The 20,361-nt window shown below is 36.8% G+C and overlaps 2 protein-coding genes across 2 annotated transcripts in view; one reads left to right on the top strand and one right to left on the bottom strand.

Annotated features, from left to right (window-relative positions):
* Positions 1–2,630, top strand: part of LOC126723207 (uncharacterized) — a 66,858-nt gene extending 64,228 nt beyond the window's left edge. Inside the window, exon 13 of the mRNA XM_050426519.1 lies at positions 2,280–2,630. Coding sequence (XP_050282476.1) covers positions 2,280–2,327 — 48 coding nt within the window. The 3' untranslated portion in view covers positions 2,328–2,630. The remainder of the gene's footprint in view (positions 1–2,279) is intronic.
* Positions 2,631–5,314: 2,684 nt separating this feature from the next.
* Positions 5,315–16,604, bottom strand: LOC126723205 (protein ARABIDILLO 1-like). Its single transcript, XM_050426516.1, has 12 exons — positions 14,327–16,604; positions 13,953–14,111; positions 13,789–13,869; positions 13,539–13,670; positions 12,106–12,233; positions 11,270–11,357; positions 10,231–10,325; positions 8,278–8,341; positions 7,988–8,163; positions 7,103–7,324; positions 6,120–6,204; positions 5,315–5,942 (listed from the first exon to the last, which is right to left on the bottom strand). The coding sequence occupies exons 1-12, from the start codon at positions 15,674–15,676 to the stop codon at positions 5,766–5,768; spliced, it is 2,757 nt and encodes a 918-aa protein (XP_050282473.1). The 5' UTR covers positions 15,677–16,604; the 3' UTR covers positions 5,315–5,765.
* Positions 16,605–20,361: the final 3,757 nt, after the last annotated feature.

Below are 20,361 nucleotides of genomic sequence, written 5' to 3'. Positions count from 1 at the left end.
TTCTTGTGTCGACATGATTCTCGGGAAAGGGAACGATCCCAACGTTGACGGGAACCGGACCGGCTGGATCCCTCCTCACCTTGATTTCCTATGCTACCATCCCTCCTTTCTCGATTATCTCGGTCCCTTCTCTGGCGCCAACCTCTTGCCTCCAACTCCAAATCTCTCACTAGTCTGCGCAATTGCTCCTCTCATCAAATTGCCCATGCCCTAAGGCACCTGACATTGTTCGGTGAGTTTGGTCTGACCCCTCCTCAAGGCCAGACTCTTCCTCTCTTCGCTCGCGCTCCTTATTCTCACGTCTTTTCTGTCTTCTCTCCCGCCATGTGGAGTCCCGAGAAGACCCCACAGATCTGCTCTCAACGTGTTCTCCCGAACGTCCTTCAGACATTTTCCCATGCGTGAGTCTCAGTCGAACCACAGCTTCGTAGGATAGCCCCACGGTAGGGGCCAATTGTGTGTGTCGGAAGTGAAACTATTGGGCCTAACCTCACTTGGGCTCACAACTCATTTGTAATGTGGGTTTAAGATTTCCTACTTCGGGTTGTTCTCAGTATAGAGACTCAACTAAGCTGCTCCTCTCTCTCTCTCTTCCTGAATCACTCTTTTTCTCTACTCTCTATTTTCTTGAGAACCTTTCAACAATCATTTCCTTTCCCCAACTTCTCATATTTATAGCTCTGGATTAGTGGAGAAATCATGATTACTACCATAGTTAGTGCAATTGAAGGTCCAATATCATCAGTTGTAAGTGGATGGTTAGGTGGGAGTGGAATGTGATGAAAGTGGCCTTGAAACTTGGTTCTAGCTCCAGCAGGCATGCCCGGCAACGGCGTTTCCTGGGCAATGCCGGGCATGTTATGGATAGTGGGTTTGGACATTATTCTTTCTCTAGTGTTTGGGAATAATTTGCTGAGCTAGGGTCAGGTGGCAAAATTTGGGCCTGCAATTTGTGTGGGTTCAAGCTAGGGTTTTGGGTAGAAAGAGATTATGGCTATAGGCCATGTTGCTGGGCCAGAATTCAAGGCCCAAATGGATCTGGGTACCTTGGTGCCGTACAAGTACTTTCAGCAATAATTTTTCAGTTTAACAAAATAAGTGATATCCAAAAACACCCTAAGATTAGCTTCTTCCTACTTCTTAATATGGAATATGGGCCAGTTATAAGCTGTATCTGTAATTTTTTCTAGTCCACTTAGAGAGGATGCAAGTTGCAATTGTTCACAGATGTTTGGTGGTGCTCTTCTCTTTCTTTGCATGCATTATCAGTTTGAGCAGGATATCGTTTTGGTTCCTAAAGAGACCTCCTGGTTCAGGTATCACCCAAATGGGGCCTTTGATCCTATTTTGCCTGCACAAGAGGTAAACCATCTTTGCATGTCATGATTTTACCTTCTTGTAAGAAATATTTCTTCTTTATGCTTTGCTTCTGGGGAGGACTTTTATTATTATTATTATTATTATTATTATTATTATTAAAAAGAGAAGTGCTACTTCTAATTTAAGCCTACCACTAGAATTACTTTTTTGCTCACTAATAACAGTCAGTAACAAACTGCAATTTATTGTTATTACTTTTTTGCACACGTGTCCTCACGTGTCAAACCCACACTTTCGGCTAGGGCATGGCTCTGATACCATCTGTAATGGTCCCGCCCCAACTGTGTAGATATTGTCTGCTTTGGGGCTCATGACTCTCACGGTTTTGTTCTCTCTCAAAGCACACAGCAGTGGGGGGAAAAGACCTCTACACATTAGAGGAAGATCACTCCTTATAAGCACATCCCCATGTGCTTCCCTAAGTGATGTGGGATTCCATGGATTGTAAGACCCCCTTTTGGGTCACTACAAACAATCTTTAATCCTTCTCAAAAAATAATCCTAAAATTTGGAATTGGCTATGAATCCTCAACAAACTAGTTAGAATCAGTCAATCGCGTGCATTCTATTTCGCCATTTTATTCTATATGAAGCCTTACTCTTTGCAAGAGTAACACATGCAAGATTTACACAATTGAAGAATCTTCAAATTGTTCAAAAATAACTCATTAGTTGTTTATATCTCCACCATATATTAATTAATGATTGCTTTTAATTTTTTTAGCATATTTTATTCCCTGCAAACTCTACTCTATACTAAAGACTGGATTGGTTTGAAAATCTTGGATGAAGCTGGTAAAGTTAAATTCATAAACGTTTCTGGGGGCCATTTGGAGATTTCTACAAGTGATATGAAAACGTATATAGTTCCTTACTTGGAGGATGAAACATTGAGACAGGTGGTGATAATAGAAACTTCACCATTTAACTGGCTCTCATCAATCTAGCATTTCTTTTTGGAACTGATTGGGTTCTCTAAGGATCAACCATTGCTGCGCATGGTGGATTAATTGAGTGCTGTCTTCACACGTGTATATTTATTATGATTAAATTACACTTTTGACCATTTATGTTTTGGGGGTTTTCATTTAGTCCCTCATGTTTGAACATTTTCATTTTTTACTCTCCAGTTTGATAACATTTTTAAAGTAATCCTCCCGTCTATCTCCGTTAGGGATGTGACTGTGTGACAAGTAAGTTTAAGGCAATGTAATTTTTCTATTTAAAACTATGTTTTGGATCTTGCTCAATCTATGTTAGCAATTAAAAAATAAAGAAAAAAATTCAAATATGAAATTATGTTTTTTTTTCCTCTTACCCAACTCCTTAGGTTGTGGTGCATGATGAGATTATGGTGTTGGGGGGGGGGGGGGTGTTTAGACAGAGGTAGAATTTAGGCTCTGTTTGGTTGGGAGATAGAAAATACTTATGTTTTTTACCATATGTGTTTGGTAAAGAGGCTAGAAAAGTAGAAGGAAAGATAATTAATTTACCATTATGCCTTTATTACTATTAGGGAGGATGGAAAAGTTGGGTTAATCTTGATATTTTATCTCCTTCAAGTTCTCTCCATTTTGGAGAAAGATTTGTGGCCCCAAGAGGAAAACTATTCGAACTCCATTTTCCTTCCACCCTATATTCTTCCCTACCAAATATAAGAAAGTGACATTTTCTCTCTTCATTTTCCTCTCCTATTTTCCACCCTCCCTAAAACACCTCTAACCAAACACGATGTTAGGTCTCACACTAAATTTGATAGCGGTTGCCTAGGAATGGTCATTTCATCAATTTTCAGCCAACGTCTAATTTAGGATGATCAGGGACTTGTTTGATAATGATCTGAGTTTAGGGTTGTGATGTGAGCCAGTTTAGGAGTTTGAGAAACGGGTAGCAAGTTCTAACTTTGCATGTGGGTCTTGGGTGCTTTTTATGGGTGGCTAGTGGCTTGAGGTATTGATGGTTAATGAGGCTTTGATTTGAGAGTGGATGAGTCATGGGTATTTGACTCTAGATTTTCCCATGGTAGCAGGGGCATGAGCCTTTTTTTTTTTTTTTTTTTTTAAATCGTTTGTTTAATTTGATTGCTTATGGATGTTTGAGAATGATTATACAAAATCTATTTTGAAGTGGGTATTTGGTTGAGTTGATAGTTTAGGTGGGTTGATGAAGGCTTAAGTTAGGTTTCTAGGGTAGAGTGCTTGGCTTAAGTTCAATGCTTTAGAGCACTGGACCTGTTGTAATAGTGACACATGTCAACTTTTAGCCATGTGTTATCATTGCAATGGATCTTGTGCACTGGAACTCACTCTAATAGCTCCGAATAAATTAGACATCTGCATTAAGATACAAAAGGCTTCTTAAACTCAGGCTTTTCCTTTCAAGGGAATTTGTGGTTGGAGAGAGAGAAGAAGAAGAAAATGAGGGGGGGGGGGGGGGATATAAATGGTTTGACTTTTGAGCAGCTAGCCCGTATATTTACTTAGATAAATAGGAGGATGAAATTGAAAATGATATCAAATGAAAGCGTCCCCGATCATATTGTGTCAAATTTGTAATTTAGTCTTCAAAATTTCTTTTTTTCTTTTTGGTCTTCAAGAGAAAAGGCGAGAGACAAAAAATAAATAAAATAAATAATTGCAAAATGTTTCCAACACTTACTAAGTTGTATCGTAATTCATAATTGTTTGTTGGTATCATCATTCAATTGGACTTGTCATGTCCGTAACATGAAAGATTCTTCTCTACTTGTATTGCATTATTGGAGTGTATTGTGCATGGTTAAAATAATGGAATTTTTTACCATGATTAATGAGTTCTTATAATCAAGACAAAATGATATATATATATATATATATATATATATAATTTACCTAGATAACTCACAATCCAAAAGGATAAAGTATGTCAATAATGTTTCACTGAAAAGTTACAATTTTTCTTGCAAGATTATTAAAGTGTAGTCTATTAGTGCAACTAACCACGGAATAAAGCATACCTTACAAACCTTTTTTTCCCAATGGAAGTACAAAGGGAAACTCTGTTTTTCAACATCACCTATAGACTAGAATCAGTGAATTCTTTCTTTAATCTTTTCCACTCTTCCTTACTTTTTGGTGAGTAATTTGAGTGACATCATGCGGCATTGCTCTTCTTTAGCTTCCCCTTTGTCCTAATTCTTAAGAAAGAGAATTAGTAATTTCTTTCTTTTATCTTTTCCACTCTTCCTTTCTTTTTGAAGAGTAATTTGAGTGACATCATGTGGCTTTGCTCCTCTTTAGCTCCTCCTTTGTCCCAATTGTTAAGAAAGCAAGCAACTTTCTTGTTGTCACTAGTAACCCATTTGAACATGTTACAATTCTTTATCTTTTTGGAGCTTATAGCCAGCCACAAAGTGCAACCACACTCACTTTAGAGACATTTTCATGAAGACCATCATGCAAGCTAGAATGGTGACTTTACCACTGACTTAACTCAGTTGTGCTCGACTTCTCAAGGCTTATCATCAGCTGTGAAGCACTACTATATGAGGGCTTCGATTGCCATATCTTCTAACCCTTTTAAGGAATTCGCATGAAAGACTTATCCTTCAAGGTATATCAGTGACTTGGAGAAATGTGGTGAATACAATGAAAAAATGACCTCTAGTGGGTTTTTTCACCACCATGCGGCCTTCTAGAGAAACAAATGTGCATATCAAAATTACAAATCACATTGCCCTGTGGTTTGCTTATTAGTTATAAGTTATAACCTCTATGATCCCACACTGTAACAAACCTAATATGTGAGTGATGATGGAAAACATTACATCTTGAATGTAACTTGATCTTCTAAAACAACTTAATATAAAATCACTCTCAGACTCAGCCCATTGATTCAATGATGTACACCAACAAAATAAAAACAATTAACATAAATGCCATTCTCACCAAATTGATTATGTAAAATGAGCCAAGCCTTAGCAAGTCTAAAAGCAGCTCTTAAATAATATGATATATGGATGATTTTGTCACAGAGAATACAGACAAAAAATATATATATGACAAGGTAATGGTTCTTAGATCCATCCCCAACCTAAAGTACCTTTAATAAGATTTGTTACAAAAGGGGTAAAAAAAAAACCTCACTCAAACCTAAATAAACCAACTTTAAATGCCTAAGAATGGGGCCTGAAAGGAAAAAGACTAAACACATTTCTACAGTACATGGTATGGTTCTTTTACATAGAGCTTACAGAGAGTAGAATGTGTTTGTGTTGCGTTATATGGCTGTCGATACATGGAACCTCCATAAGTAAATATGAAATTGGCATAGCCATACATGGAACCTCCATAACTAAATACGAAATTGCTTCCAGCCTGATTGTGATTTGACAGCTGAATTAGTCTTCAAAGTGATGGTTCCATGTGGTGATGCTCAAGGTTGCGAAGTACAATTCTTGCAAATATTTTTGCTTCAAGTGGGGCAGTGGCTGCAGCAGCAGCAGCACGCAGAACTCGTGCTGCTCCAGCATTCTGCATAAGGCTCGCATGGTGCATAGCATGCCGGCCACCAGGAATAGTAAACTGAAATTAAAATATGACAAAAAGGAGTTTCTTTTAATAAGTTTAACAATGTTTATCGAATTTGCATCCAAAAGAAAATGTTTTATCAAATATTAAAGAAAATAACAAAATAGTTTACTATGAAGACATTGGATATGGCACTGTAAGGAGAGAGAGAGAGTCAGTGTCTACAATTACCTGTAGAAGAGCAAATGCAGCACATGCCTTGAGTATAGATGATGGATTTCGTAGCATGGCAACAAATCTCCCAATTTCAGCCCCACTGAGGAATATGAAATCAAGGTCAAAAAATCAGGTGAAGAAAAGAAAATTATAAGAGGCTGTATTCTGTGCATTAGGCTCTTGCTTCTGCAGGTTTGGGAGAGGTGGTTGACAGGCAATCTACCTTCCAATTTTGGTGAGCAGAAAATTATAAGAATGACTCACACATGGGGACGGGGGGAGAGAGAGATAGAGAGCACAGCAAGGCAGACTTTCTAACAACAGTAATGTTAGTTCACAAAATGACCTTCCGACTGGAGTTTACAGAAATAAGATCAGCAAATGGGTCTATAAACAAACATCAACTGATGAAGTTTCAAAAATAATTTAAAGAAATAGGAAGGACCAACAAACTAGAGATATTCAAGAGGTCAATCTCTTTAAAAAAAAAAAAAAAAAAAAGGTAGTATTTTGAATTTTATCCCACATTATTTAAACCATTACAGCTAGTTCCTAATATGTAACAGAAAAACAACTAATACATCACCCAAAAAAAAAAAAAAAATTCTATACATAAAAGTAATATAACAAACAACCATGATATGGATGAGTGATGAGTAAACATCTCGAGATGTAGAAGAAAAAACAAAAAACATAAGAAAAATGGGTAAGAACATAATGAACAGGTTTGAAGTTTCATTTCTTTTTTCTTTTTTTTGGGAGGGTGGGGTTTTTTTTTTGGGGGGGGGGGGTGGGGGGGGTGTGGTTGAAAATCAAACTGGTTCAGAGTGGAATTGGTTGAAAAGTCAGTGCAGCCAAATCCAAGAACATGAGGTGGTATATAAGGGCATATGACCTTAAATTGACTTTTGAAGAAGCTTAAGTTAATCATTGAAGGGCAGGATTGAAACCACAATTTGCGATATCACTAGAGAGAGAGAGAGAGAGAGAAGGGAAACCTGCATCTCAAATGCCCTGCTTCTTGAATACGAGCTCCTTCTGTTACTTGCGACAATGCTGCAGGGGCTGATGATGCAGCAGCAGCAGCAAATGCATGTGGATCAGAAAACGTAAGGACAAAGGCTTCAATGTGCTTCAAAGCCATCCTTCTAGCACCATCTAAACTCACACTCTTTGAAGTGCTTTCTGATGAAGTTCCTACCAGAGCATATTCATCCATTCTGCAGAAAGTACAACAAAAATTAGAATTAATATACATGCAAGTTAATGAAGTTGGATTGTTATGTAAGATGAAGGGCTAAGATTCTACGGTTGCTAAAGGCTATTATAAATAGCCTCTTTTGAGTCATTGTAGAAAGCCTTTTCGTATTTGTTTCATGAAATTTCATATTTGAATATTTTTTTAATTCTTTGGGACTAGAAATTGATATTTGATAGTTCCAACTTCAATTCTATTATTATTTTATTATTTAATCTTGTTTGTTACTGGAATTTCTTCTTAAATCCTTCTCCTAGATTAGACCTAAGTTCTACTCAACAATCATTTTGTCATTATCTCCCTCTACTTAAATTTCTCCAATATCCACTCAAAAGGTAAAAAGAAAAAACAGAAATAACCATAATAATATCAGTGCATTGGTGCTGTAAATTGGCTTTTATATTGGTAAATTGCAATTCCAAAGCCAATCCTTGTTTTCTAATAAAGAAATAGACCAAGATACACAGAGTATTTCATCAGAAGAAAAAACTATGAAGTTAAAAATGGAGAGAACACTAAAAGAGATAGGAAAAAAAAAAACAGGCCTATCTAAAAGAAGCTGACAAAGATAAAGAATGAGAATTATGAACATGCATCATATCTGTCACAGGGATAAAATGAATACCTCCCATCAAACATGTATGCCAAGGCTAATGCAGCCATGAATCGTGCCATTTTTGATTGTGAAGAAGAACAAAGATGAACTAAGGCAGGAACTCCTCCTTCCTCCACAATACGGAGAGCATTACCAGGATTAAAAGCAAGATTCCAAAGAGCTCCTGCAGCAGTTTCATGGACATCCTGAAAAGGAAAAAAAAAATAGACCATCAATTTATGCCATACTTATTCTTAAAACAAAGGTTGAACATTATATTGTTGTAGGGACATTGGTGACTAAGAAGAGGAAATGCTTACCTCAGATTCAGAGCGTGCCAATGCAATTAGAGGTGCTACACCACCTTCACGTCCAATAGCAACACTAACAAATACCAAGCGAGATATATCACCTTAGTATTGATAGAACATAGATTAAGAATAAATATGCAATCTTACCTAAAAGGAATTCTGGACTACACTTAAGAGAAATTAATTAACCCATAGGGGTGAAACAGTGTGCCACAACTGAAAACAACAAAAGATAAAGGTTGCAACAGCCGGCAAAGTAAAGGGAAAGGCCAAAACAGCCAATCAATAGAGTTGGAAGTACGGGCTCGACTTTGTCGGCAGGAGAGGGGGATAGCTGCAATGATGGTTCAGGCGGTGGTTGTGGTGATCAACTAAGATTGATCGGTGGTGAGTGGTGGTTGAGGATGTTTTATACATGATCAGCAGTGGTCGGTTATGGTCTGCAGTGATTGAGCATGGTTTATGGGTGGTCACTAGTGATATACTATGGTCAGCAGTGGTCAATTGTGGAGGCTGGGTAGTCGGCGATGGTTGATTGTTGTGTATGGGTTGTCAGTAATGATCTCCAGTGGTGGGTTTACAGTTTACATTAGGCTCTAATACCATGTCAACCAAAGATTGGTTTAGGGTTAAAAATAATTAACCCTATTACTCATCAGTTAGTTACACATTAGGCACTAAATACAAGATGACCAAACTACCAGCATAGCTTATACAAAATTCCTCATAACAGCCTCTAAGGATGAGAAGAAGTCCCAGAGATTGGAGAGAAATGCCTTGTGAAAAAGCTGCATATGGGATAAAGAATATCATTTTACTTTCTCAACTTAATCCATTACTGAATACAACATAAACTACTGTTCTTTCAATTGGTATGACCAACTTAGGAACTCCAGCCCAACTGCAGTGGTGCTACTGTTTAAAAAGGTAAAAGAAACAATTTAAAAATTCCTGAGCTGTGGTTTGACTGTGCTTTCTGTATAAAAGCTATAATGTGTATAACCAAGGAAATTGATGCAAATCAGGATAAAATCTTGAAGTTTCTGAAATAGAAAAACCAATGCATTTTGCCTTTGTCTAGGACCATTAAGAGAGGAAAAAATGACACGTATTTGGCAGAATTTAGGCTGCTAAATATGATTCCAATCTTATCAAATATATATATAAATATTAGTCCAATTGCAGAAGTCATATCCCAAGTTATCGGCTTTAAAGTTTTATTCTTAACACAAGGACATCCTACCAAATCAGTCTTTTACAAATAGTGTCACAAGCACATACTTATATGCACCAAGAAGTAAGCAAACCAATTTTTTGATTACTTTCAAGTTAATTGTATATGGTATACATCTTCAGAAAAAAAAAATGTATATGATATACCAGATCCAAGTTGGCTTGATATAATGAATTCACACCCTACCAAAACTATACTGCCTTTAATCTGACCAAAACGCAATCTCAAGGATTTGTTTCCAAACCACTGACAGCTGTAGGTTGCATCAATTTTTCCAGCAAAGACAAATTAGGTATCAAGAAAATAATCATAGCATTTAAAGCTCATTCAAGTAAGGCACTGTGCTCCTCTCTTCAGGCCAAAATGGAGGGAAAGAACAAAGAGATAGGCACTGCACAGGACCAGGTTTTTTAATTTGTTTCAGACGTATACAGTTGTGTTGCATATTAATTCCATAACGTAGCTATTGCAAACAAGACTTTTTACGTTAGGTTACACTCAATCCGTCTTTGTGATTTTGTGGCTCTAAATGTCCCTGCTCCCTGATAAGATTGTAGTTAGTCATGCAACAAATGCTGTGTCAGTTTTGCATTAGCATAGTTTTTAGGTGCATCAAACAGAACATTTAGTGTGGTTCCTAAATTCATTAAAAGCTTGTCTAGAGATCATATATGTAAAACACAAATGAGATGATAATTATAGGAAAATTTATGAAGTCAAGTACATACCTGTTGGCTTCTGACACTGACAATCCCCAGAGAGCACCGGCAGCCCTCTCTTGAAGACCCGAGGAGGCATTTGAACAGGATTGTGCAAGAGTAACCTAAATTATCACAGGAGATTTTTTATAAATTTTGAAATTTTAATAGAATCAAGGAGATATCTCATGTACAGGATGCATACACAAGAAGGCCCTAAAGACTTGCAATCTAGTTCAGCAATCTGGTTCAGTTGAAGGATGGTTGTCAACTTGTCATTGACTTAACCAAATTTCAGATATTTTCTTGGTTCAACTAGAGCAGAATAGTGCTATCCATAAATTAAATTAAGGGTTTTAAGAACATAATTGTAAAAAATTAAAACATTTAATGAAATAAACACTAATCAATTATCCTTAAACAACATGCTCCTTAATTGTTTGAGAAGACTGAAATAAAGAAATTGCATCAAAATAAAACTTAAGTATCACACACAGTAAGCATATTGATGCACAATTACACATGTTTAGACTTTATAAGGCTGTGCTCCCTCTGAAAATGTGAATTCTCCTTGACTAGGGCAAAATTATACTACTTGATTATTTCTTTAATTTGACTGCTGCTACCTAAACAGAAGAAACACATATTCCCAGACAAAATCAAACCTTTCTATCAAAGTTCAAAAGGTGTCCAGCCGACAATTCCATATTTCTGACATATCAACTTCAACAACAGGAGCCTATAGTTTATGAACCTTTTTTTTTTTTTTTTTTGATAAGTAGTTCATGAACCTTATACATGCTTTATATTCAAAGAAATGGTATTTCCAGTTGAAAATGGTACCAAGAAACTACTTATGCAGGTGAAGGGCTTCATCTTCTTTTTCCTATATTACTGAGAGCACCAGCTAATTAAGAAGCACTTTCTATATGGCATTGAAGAATTCTCCCCTTCTACAGCATATCAAATAAAGCACTCCCTCTTGAACTACTTATTGTAGGAAGTTGTGCAAAAGGCGACGTAGGAGTACAACTAAAACTACTTGGACTCAACAAGGTAAATATCATACCAAGGCCTCAACGCCACCAGCTGCTGCAATTGCTTCTCGATTTCTGTCATCAAATGATAAATTCCACAATGCACCAGCAGCTTCTTGCCTATTTGACAAGTAAATAAAGGGATCAGATAAAACTCATAAGCAAACCATACATAGCATATAAGTAGATTTAATCATATAAGAAAGGTTTGAGTCAATAAAGTTATCGATATAAAATTTGAAGAGGATTGGTACATAGACAATAATTGCTAATCAACATAGACAGACTGAACAATGAATTGGTAAGATCCATGATTATTTAGCATCTTTTGGATGACTGAAAGGGGTTATGTTATCCAAATTCCATATCAAGGCAGCTACAGTGGATTCAATTGTTAAAATTTTAAAAATGAAGATCAGTACATTCTCCATTTTGCATCAGAAATCATAGTCCTTAAATAAATTAATGAATAAGACAATGAAAATGCAGCTTCAAAGATCGACAATTATGAAACAAAATGCTTGTCCAAAAAATCAGATGGGAGCAAGCTCCCCCCACCCCCCTAGCACCTCTATTTTCCTTTTAAGCACAAAGGGATAAGTTTTAACAGCTAGAAGTATATGTAGTGCCAACTTGTTCAGTCAGGCAATTAACTGAATCGCCATTAGTCAAGAAGCTTTCTACATGTAACAATAATTATTACATAAGTTAGAAGCCATGGATGAATGAATCTATTAGCTTAGCTATAACAAAGATGCTATTAATCATAGATTACAAGAGCATATCAAATAGACGCCAATAAATGCAGCTAAGAAACTGTAGAGAAGCTTAACTAAGAAATATGAATTCAGAAGAAATTGAAAACTACCTGACACCTTCATTAGGAGAACGTGTAAGCTGAACAAGTGCTTCAAGAGCACCTGCCTCTTGTCCAACGGCAGCATTATTATTGTTGCTATCTCCATGAGCAGCCAAATTAGCCAAGGCACGAGCAGCCTGGTATATACCAGGAGGGCAGTTAATTAATTTGCAACAAAGCCACATGCAAACATGAGCAGGGAGGGAGAGGGAGAGGGAGAGAGAGAGAGAGAGAGAGAGAGAGCAATTGGATCTCACTGAAGGAAGACCATTATGCTAGATAAAATTACAGAACCATTTGAAACATGAAATCAGATATCAATAACTACAATGACAGCGAACATCAATTTTAAGATGTTACCTCCACCTCATTCTACCCAAGCAAGGCATAAATCAATAGCCAAGTCCCAAAAGAAATCAAAATACAGGAAAACATGGTCATACATATAGGATGAGGAAGATGGGTTACAAAACATGAGTGAAATAAGACAATAGTATAACTTATGACTACTGAAAACAATCAATAAAGAAACCTCCTCACTGCACTAAGATGTAACCTGCCCACTATAAACGTATACCATAAATGAAATTTCAATATAGAACTGCACATGAGCCTCAGACTACACCGGTTTTCAAGTACCATAATTTCCATTTTGGGTTAAACAGATCTACTAATTCTTTGATTCCAGTTAGGTAAGAGGTATATTGATTAAAAAAAATGTAGCACATTCTTAGTTTGGAGGGAGACACAGGTCATCACAACCTTAAAACTTTATGGGGTAAGTTTAAAAGACAAAATCCACCATATCCATGAGTCCTGAGACCAGATTTGGAGGCCTACTTTCTTTTCAAAAGATTTTGATCATTCATAAAAATATCATGAAGAGTTGTATCATGTTTTTTTTTTGATAGAGAACTTGAAAACTTTCATTAAACAGAACAAAACATTACATCATGATGGAGAGCTTGTTCCAAGAAACAAGGATTCTCTTCCATCCACACCATAAAGTCAACAATACTAATAGCATGCTTTGCTAAGAGATGGGCAGGTATTTTTCCTTGTCTACATACATGAGAAAACAACACTTTCCTGACATCATGACAAGAGCTTTGAATCCCATAAATTATAAGCATCACCGAAACTGACGGAAGCGATAAAATCAGATGACCCAGCTTACCAGGCAAAAGCTACCTAATCATTCTACTGACCAAAATTATAATAAATTTTTAAAGGAAATGAAATTGAAAAGCTACGAAATCATTTTTTTTTTTTTTTTTTGATAAGTGAAAGCTACCAAATCATTCTAAATGATAAACCCTTAGATTTATTGAAAGCAAGCTACTTTAAATCCTGTTCTTTGATTGTCAAGTCAGATATATACTGCTTAGAGAATTGCCAATGTGCTTGTTTGGGATATTCTATCCTACTAATGAAAAAAGTACCTGCTCTTGCACTCCATCAAATTTGCAATTACGAGCGAGCATAACCAAAGCATGTACACCGCCTGCTACTGCAACTTCTGTGCTACACTTGTCATCCGCTGCCAAATTTGCCAATGCACCAGCTGCACGTTCCTGAAAAAATACAGATGTAAACCAAGCCATCATGAAACAGAAACTTCCAATCTTATGGAAGAAAATCAAGAATGACATAAAAGGGGCAAAAAGAAAGCATGACATTAAAGGAACCTACCAGGACTCCTTCACCACCAGTGGACCATTTGAATATAAGATCAACTAAAGCTTTTACTCCTCCAGCTTCAGCGATGGCACCCTAATAAGGAACTCTTATGTATTTAGGACTATAAATTTTGAGTATATGCCATAAAATGAGAGAATGAATTCCAAAAATCAAACCTTGTGCTCTTCCCCAACAGAAAGATTCCATAGTCCTCCAGCAGCTTCTTCAGCAACCAGTCTATTCATGGACCTTGCCAAACCAGCAAGAATATTGATTCCTCCTTCTTCTGCAACCGCTTTTGCAACTTCCGCATTCACAGACAAATTTGCTATAGCCTACACAATAAAAATGTAGGGGAAAGAAGGAATAAAAACTTAACCTAGCAACCAAGCTCAAAAATGTAGTAAGATAATGAAATAACCATAGAATGATTATGTATACACTGTATCAAGTGTATCTCATCGAAATCTACCCAACCCATCTTTTTAGATCAGAACTGAATTAAACCTATTAAAAATAAGATGGCTCATAATTTTATAAATAGATTTACCTTTGCAGCCTCTGACTGAAGCCCTTCCCGCCAAGATTTTGCTAAGTCCAGAAGGAGGCATATGCCACCATCATTCATGACTGCTTCGGCCCTTTTACTATCTATGCTGGCATTTTCATCATCAATGACAACAAATGTTGCAAGTCCAGTAGCTGCCCTTTCTTGAACATCCTCTTGTGAGCTCTGCATTAAACTGAGCAGCAGTGCTGCACCTTGCTTGAGCCAGAAATTATCCAAACCGTGTTGATTGCTCTCAGCAATACGCAAAAGTGTATGGGATAGGATCCACTCTAGCCAATTCATGATTTCATCCAAGTTTTTGTCCTTATTCTTTGAATTCCTCCAATCCAAAAACACATTTTTCCCTTTGTTCGTTGTATCGACAAATAAAGAAGCTATTCCTTTGAAAATTTCAGTAAAAAGGGCAAGTAGCAATTTTCCTTTATTTTTATTGGCAGACAAATTAGCATCTTCTTCAAGAACCGGACAATTCAAGGCACACAAAACCTTCAAGCTCTGTGATGATGATAATAATCTTGAAACAGCAGTTGGACCAATATCGGTTCTTGAAACATCTAACCCAGTCAAGTTTGGCAGCTTATGCCAAAGATGCGAAACTACACCCCACTTCATATTTGAAGTCCCAGCAACTGAGAGGAAACGAACTGATACTACATTTCCCAGAGCCATCTCATCAACATTGAGACAGTCTATGAACCCTATATCAGTCAAATTTGGGCAATGCTTAGCCAAAGCATTAATGGCATCACCGTGAACATCCCTAATTCCTGAAAGGCGAAGCTTTTTCAATTTAGAACAACAAAATGCTATTGCTTTTATAGCATCACTACTGATCCTTTCACAGAAATCTGGCCCAAGCTGGAGGCTTTCAAGTGCCTCATGTCGAGCCACAATCACAGAAAGTGTCGCATCAGTTATTTTCCTGCAGTAATCACCACTTATTTCACGCAAATTCCTAGCTTGAAGATGTATTATCGCATCAGCAGACTCTGCACCACGAAACCTAAGCTTCTGAAGATTCACACATCTAAGAGCAAGTGAAGCTGCCATAACAGCATCACATTTGTGTGCACGTAGATCCAAAGAGTACCACAAACAAGGAGAAATTCCTAGATGCCTCCATGTCTTGCAGGTAGACGATAAGCTTGCCCGGTCACGATAATTCAGACAAGAAAACAACTGAAGCACTGTATCATCAGGCAGGCTAGTCCAATATACATCCTCTTGTCTCTCTAAATCCAAAACATCATCTTCTACATCAGGATAACCCTGCAAAACAATCTTCTCCTTACCTTTTTTCGCCACCTTCCGCCGCACCCTACGACTCATATCTCAATCAATTAACACAAACCCAGATACTAATACACTAATCAACCTCAAATGCCCCAATCTTATAATCAGTGAAGTAACTAAGTCCGACCCAGAAACATATACCATTAAACTCAGACACCCAATTCCTAAAACCACTTAAGGAACACAAACACACCCAGAAATCAATACCCTTTTCACCTCAAAAACCCTAATACTCAAACAAGCAATGAAATTGTAAGCATATATCTCATATATTTCAAAAGATTCATAACATTCTACAAAAGCAAAAATTGCAGCAACACCACCTATATCCAATATCCAACAGAATCCAGAATCATAAATTCAATACAGGAGGCAAAATCAATGATTATTTGTCAAACCTGAGAGCTAAAGCTACATGGGTTTGTGGGCAAACCCCTAAAAAGCTCCAAGCTTGATGATGGTATTGAAAAACCTCTTAACGGAATTACATTGAAGCAGCTATAGCTTCAATGGAGCTTCAATGGATGATAGAGAAAATAGAGAGAGGGAGAGAGGAGACAGAGCTGTGAAAAGGGTAGGAGAGAATTCAGTCAGTTGGGTTCTTCAGACAGAGAGAGAGCAAAACCAAACCCTCATAGCATATATTGTCTACCCCTCTCCCCCTAAAGCCTATGTAGATATATTTTCTTTCTTTCTTTCTTTCTTTCTTTCTTTCTTTGTTGTTTTTTGTTGTTGCTTGTGCTCCGTGCTTGTACACCAAGAGAGAGAGAAAAAGAGAGAGAGTTTTTATGTGTGGGATTGGAGAAGAGAATTACAGCATTGATGTGGGAAGAAGAGAGGGTCAGAGAGAGAGAGAGAGAGAGAAGAAACGGTGTGAAACTACAGCTCATCATCAGGGAGCGAGCAACCTATATTCTCAATTTTCTCAAACTCCATCACCATTGTACAAACAATATCTACGGTGATTTGAACATCAGCTCATATAAGTACTTATACCACATCAGCTCATATAAGTACTTATACAACATGTGCTTGTTTGTGTCTTTGGGATTTTGTACAACACTCTTTTTCTTTTTTCTTTTTTTTCTTTTTTTTCTTCCTTAGAGAGGTTAGGGTTAGGCAGGAAAAAAATTACTACAGGATTTAAAACCCAAAAAAAAATAAAAATAAAAAAGATGAGATATTTGGTAATGTAAGTGATCGAGGCTAATCAAGGATTAAATTATTTAAATTTTTGTTTAGTTTACATCGTTACTGAGTTTGAATCAAACTCGAGCTTTGAGTTAAGTTTAGCTGTTATGTTCAAGTTTGATTCATTGATTTTCATACGTATTTTATCTTGTTATAAACTTGGTTAAGTTACTTATGCAAATTAATCTACTACAAATTTTAGTTAAGGAATTTATAGTTGTACATTTATTAATGCAAATTAAAGATTAGGGGATCAGAGTTAAGAGTGGTTTATGAAAAAGGTAGTTACTCTTTGTTTTTTTTCTCTACCAATATATAATAACGGTCTTTGGATGGAGAAGAAGTATGGAAAAACATCTTGTGATGTAATTAACCAAGATATATCCACTATTGAAAATTCATTAATGGTACATTTTGACTTGTTTTCCATACCATAATGAGTATATGAAGACAAAGAAATAAACAGCCCATATTGATCAGTACGCTCCCATTTTTAATAAGATTCCAGCTAGAAGCATACAAGTACTATAATGTGCCTCTCCATAGGTGTCTGGTAACCATATATGGAAAGGTATAATTGGCGATTTAACAACAAAAGCAATAAGAAATCCAATATAGAATATTTATTTCCAATGATACTAAAATTGATTATGCTCGTGCAATGCATCTACTTGTTATAAAATTTTAGAAAATGTCTCACATAGTGTGTGTACACACACACACACAAGAAAAGAGATGTCTGTTAGAAGTTGAAAATTACAATTAGTTTGGGAGGAGAGAAATGAATGGAATAGAAATTAATGAAAAGAATAATTTTAGAATATATTCCCTTATTTGGGAGTTTTAATAGAGTGAATGAAAAGTTCATTCCCTTATTTGGGATTTTAAGTGAGAGTGAATGGAATGAATAGGAGGGAATACATATTCCTCCTCTAAACCTCAAATTTACATTCCCCCTACAATTTGGAGGAATTTGAGGGAATGAAATTAGATTTAATGAATTTTTTACTAAAACTTCAAAAATACTCCTATATATTCAACCATTTATTTTAAAATAAGAGTCTAATAGTAATTTTGTCATTAAATTATTTCATTCATTTTCCTCTAAGTTAATCCTAAACATGGTTACTTACCATCCATTCCTTTCTATTCCTTTATTTTAAAAGATCCAAACAAGTTAGTTATTTCAATTCCATTACTTTCCTTTCTTTTTCATTCATTTCCCTTACTTGAATAAATTTCATTCCATTCATTTCCTTTCTATTCTTTTATAATCATTCTATTTTCATTCCTTTACAAACTCCCAAACAAATGCTTAACTTACTATCAAATTTAAAATAGGCCTTCCAGTATGAGGACTACTTGCTTCTATGTATATATAATGTGAAGGGCAGTCTTATTGCAAATTGTTGATGCTCGTTTTGGTAGCCCAGTAGCAGGAAGAAGCCCAATAATATGGGCAAAGTAGAGTTAGTGGATTAATAGAAAAAATCATTAAGCCCGAATGGCAAGAATAATGGATTATAGGCCCATAAAGTAAATAAATGGGCCTTGAGGAAAGCAAATGGACCTAAAGGAGCCTAGAGAGAGAAGTAGTAAACCTATGGGCATTATGAGATGTAGAAAAGTGAGAATGGGTCATAGCAAGCCCAAGGTAATGAAGCAAGAAAGGAAGGGGTTAGTAGAAAGCCCATGAACCCCAAGGATGAAGAATAAGATAATTGGGCCAAGAAAACCCAAAAGAGTTAGTAAAAGCCCATGGGAATGCAGAGTTAGAAAATGGGCCAAGGATGTCCAAGGAAATCAAATGGGCCAAGGATGCTCAAGAAGAAAGAAATGGGACAAAGGAGCCCACGAGCAATGTGATGGGTTAAGAGAGCCCAAAGTAGCATGAATATAAATCCAATGACCATATTGAGTCATTAAGAGAAGGCAGCAGGCCCAAAAATGCCCAACAAGCACGGATCAAATAACTCCATGGCAGGAATGGCAACAAGACTACGGAAGGAGCAAAGAATGGACTAAAAGGGGAAAACCCCATGATCAAGCAAGGCAACAAGCCAATAAAGAATGAAAGATTAAAAAATAGTTCACGCCATAAGAGGTCAAGGATGAACGGCAGAATGCATAGATAAGCCTTCAGACATGGCAAACGCATGAGCAGCAAACAAGCTTCCAACATACACAAGAAGTGGAGCACGAGCAAAGCCCAGGCACTATCGACCTGTACTCAGCCAATACAGGAGTGGTGGGTCATGGGTCAAAGGTAAGAAAGGGTATGGTCTGACAATGAGGAGAAGGGAAAAAGTCTATTCTGGGGTTCCTGCTTATATTCTTTTAGAGGTGATGTCCTGCTGGGATGACATACTACCCAAAAGGAGGCAGAATGAGTTGGAATCACTAGGTGCATACTATGAGGGATAGTAAGAGAGAATACCATGGTGAACAAGCAAACAAAATAGCTTTCTTTGTTTGGTAATGGGGAATGGCACAGCTAGTACAGGTAAGTAGTGGTGGCTAGACAACTGACAAACCAGTGGGTGGTTGGGATGAACACCCTAAACTAGACAAAAGTGGTTAAAGGCTAAAATGGTAAAAAACAGTCATGGCAGGTAGTGACACAACCACAACCATAGCGACCTTTAGAGAAAAATCACTGCACTACCATCACCATAACACCACACAAGCAAGCATTGAGAAAGAAAGAAAGGAGTGGGAAAAAATCAAAGTAACAAAAAACGGAGAGAAAAGAGAAAGAAAAGAAATAAGGAGTGTAGAACGGCAGGCATGCACCAATAGGCCAATTCTTTCTCTCCCTCTAAAAGCCTACCCTCTGTTGAGGATAAAGAACTTGTTTAGGCACAAGCCATTCAAGCCCATTCCCTCAAAGTTGATAATTTCTACATCAGGATTATCCTGTGAGGTTATCCATGTTGAGGAAGTGGTTCCTTCCTTGGCCTTAGCCCCATAACACAATTGAACACGGCAAACTGATCTTTTACATCTTTGATTTTACCACTTATTGCTATCATTTCTTCTCTTGTCTTTACAATTTCACCTATAACGTGCTCTTTCTACATGTTTTTAATTAAGAATCTCTTACTTATTTTGCCTAACAGTAGCGTACTACCGTTATCATTGTTTTATTACATTTATCCGCCATAGCTCTTTTGTAGCAACTTTGTCTACCATGGGCATGTGACTAAAGTTTTAGCAAACGGGGCATAGTTTGTGCACAAGCCAAACCAAGGTGAGTTACAATTGGACCAGTCTCAATTCTCTTATCCAGAACACTCAGGCCCAATGTAGCAGGAGGTAGTCCAGCCCAAGATCACAAAAGGCCTACCACAGAAATCATCATCATTTCTTTTGAAATTGGAGAATCAATTATGCTCCTACAATAGTAATCTTAGGAGAGGTCTTACATAGAATCCATATGTCAGACAACTCAGAGTGTGTTTGAATATTACTTATTTGCTGAAAACTAAAAACTTATTGCTAAAAACACTATACCAAAATAATTTTTAAAT

Source organism: Quercus robur, chromosome 4 (assembly GCF_932294415.1).
Source record: "Quercus robur chromosome 4, dhQueRobu3.1, whole genome shotgun sequence".
NCBI classification, from domain to species: Eukaryota; Viridiplantae; Streptophyta; class Magnoliopsida; order Fagales; family Fagaceae; genus Quercus; species Quercus robur.
The sequence above is the reverse complement of the archived record's forward strand: the minus strand, read 5'-3'. Positions and strand labels throughout refer to the sequence as shown.

Bases quoted from the DNA above. Each gene is read 5' to 3' on its own strand.
- LOC126723205 (XM_050426516.1), bottom strand. From the start codon at position 15,676: ATGAGTCGTAGGGTGCGGCGGAAGGTGGCGAAAAAAGGTAAGGAGAAG. The intron at 13,671-13,788 runs GTAGGTTCCTTT...GTATTTTTTCAG, and splicing joins CTGGTGGTGAAGGAGTCCTG to GAACGTGCAGCTGGTGCATT. The intron at 6,205-7,102 runs GTTTCCCTTCTC...CATATTCCTCAG, and splicing joins GCAGGGCATTTGAGATGCAG to TGGGGCTGAAATTGGGAGAT.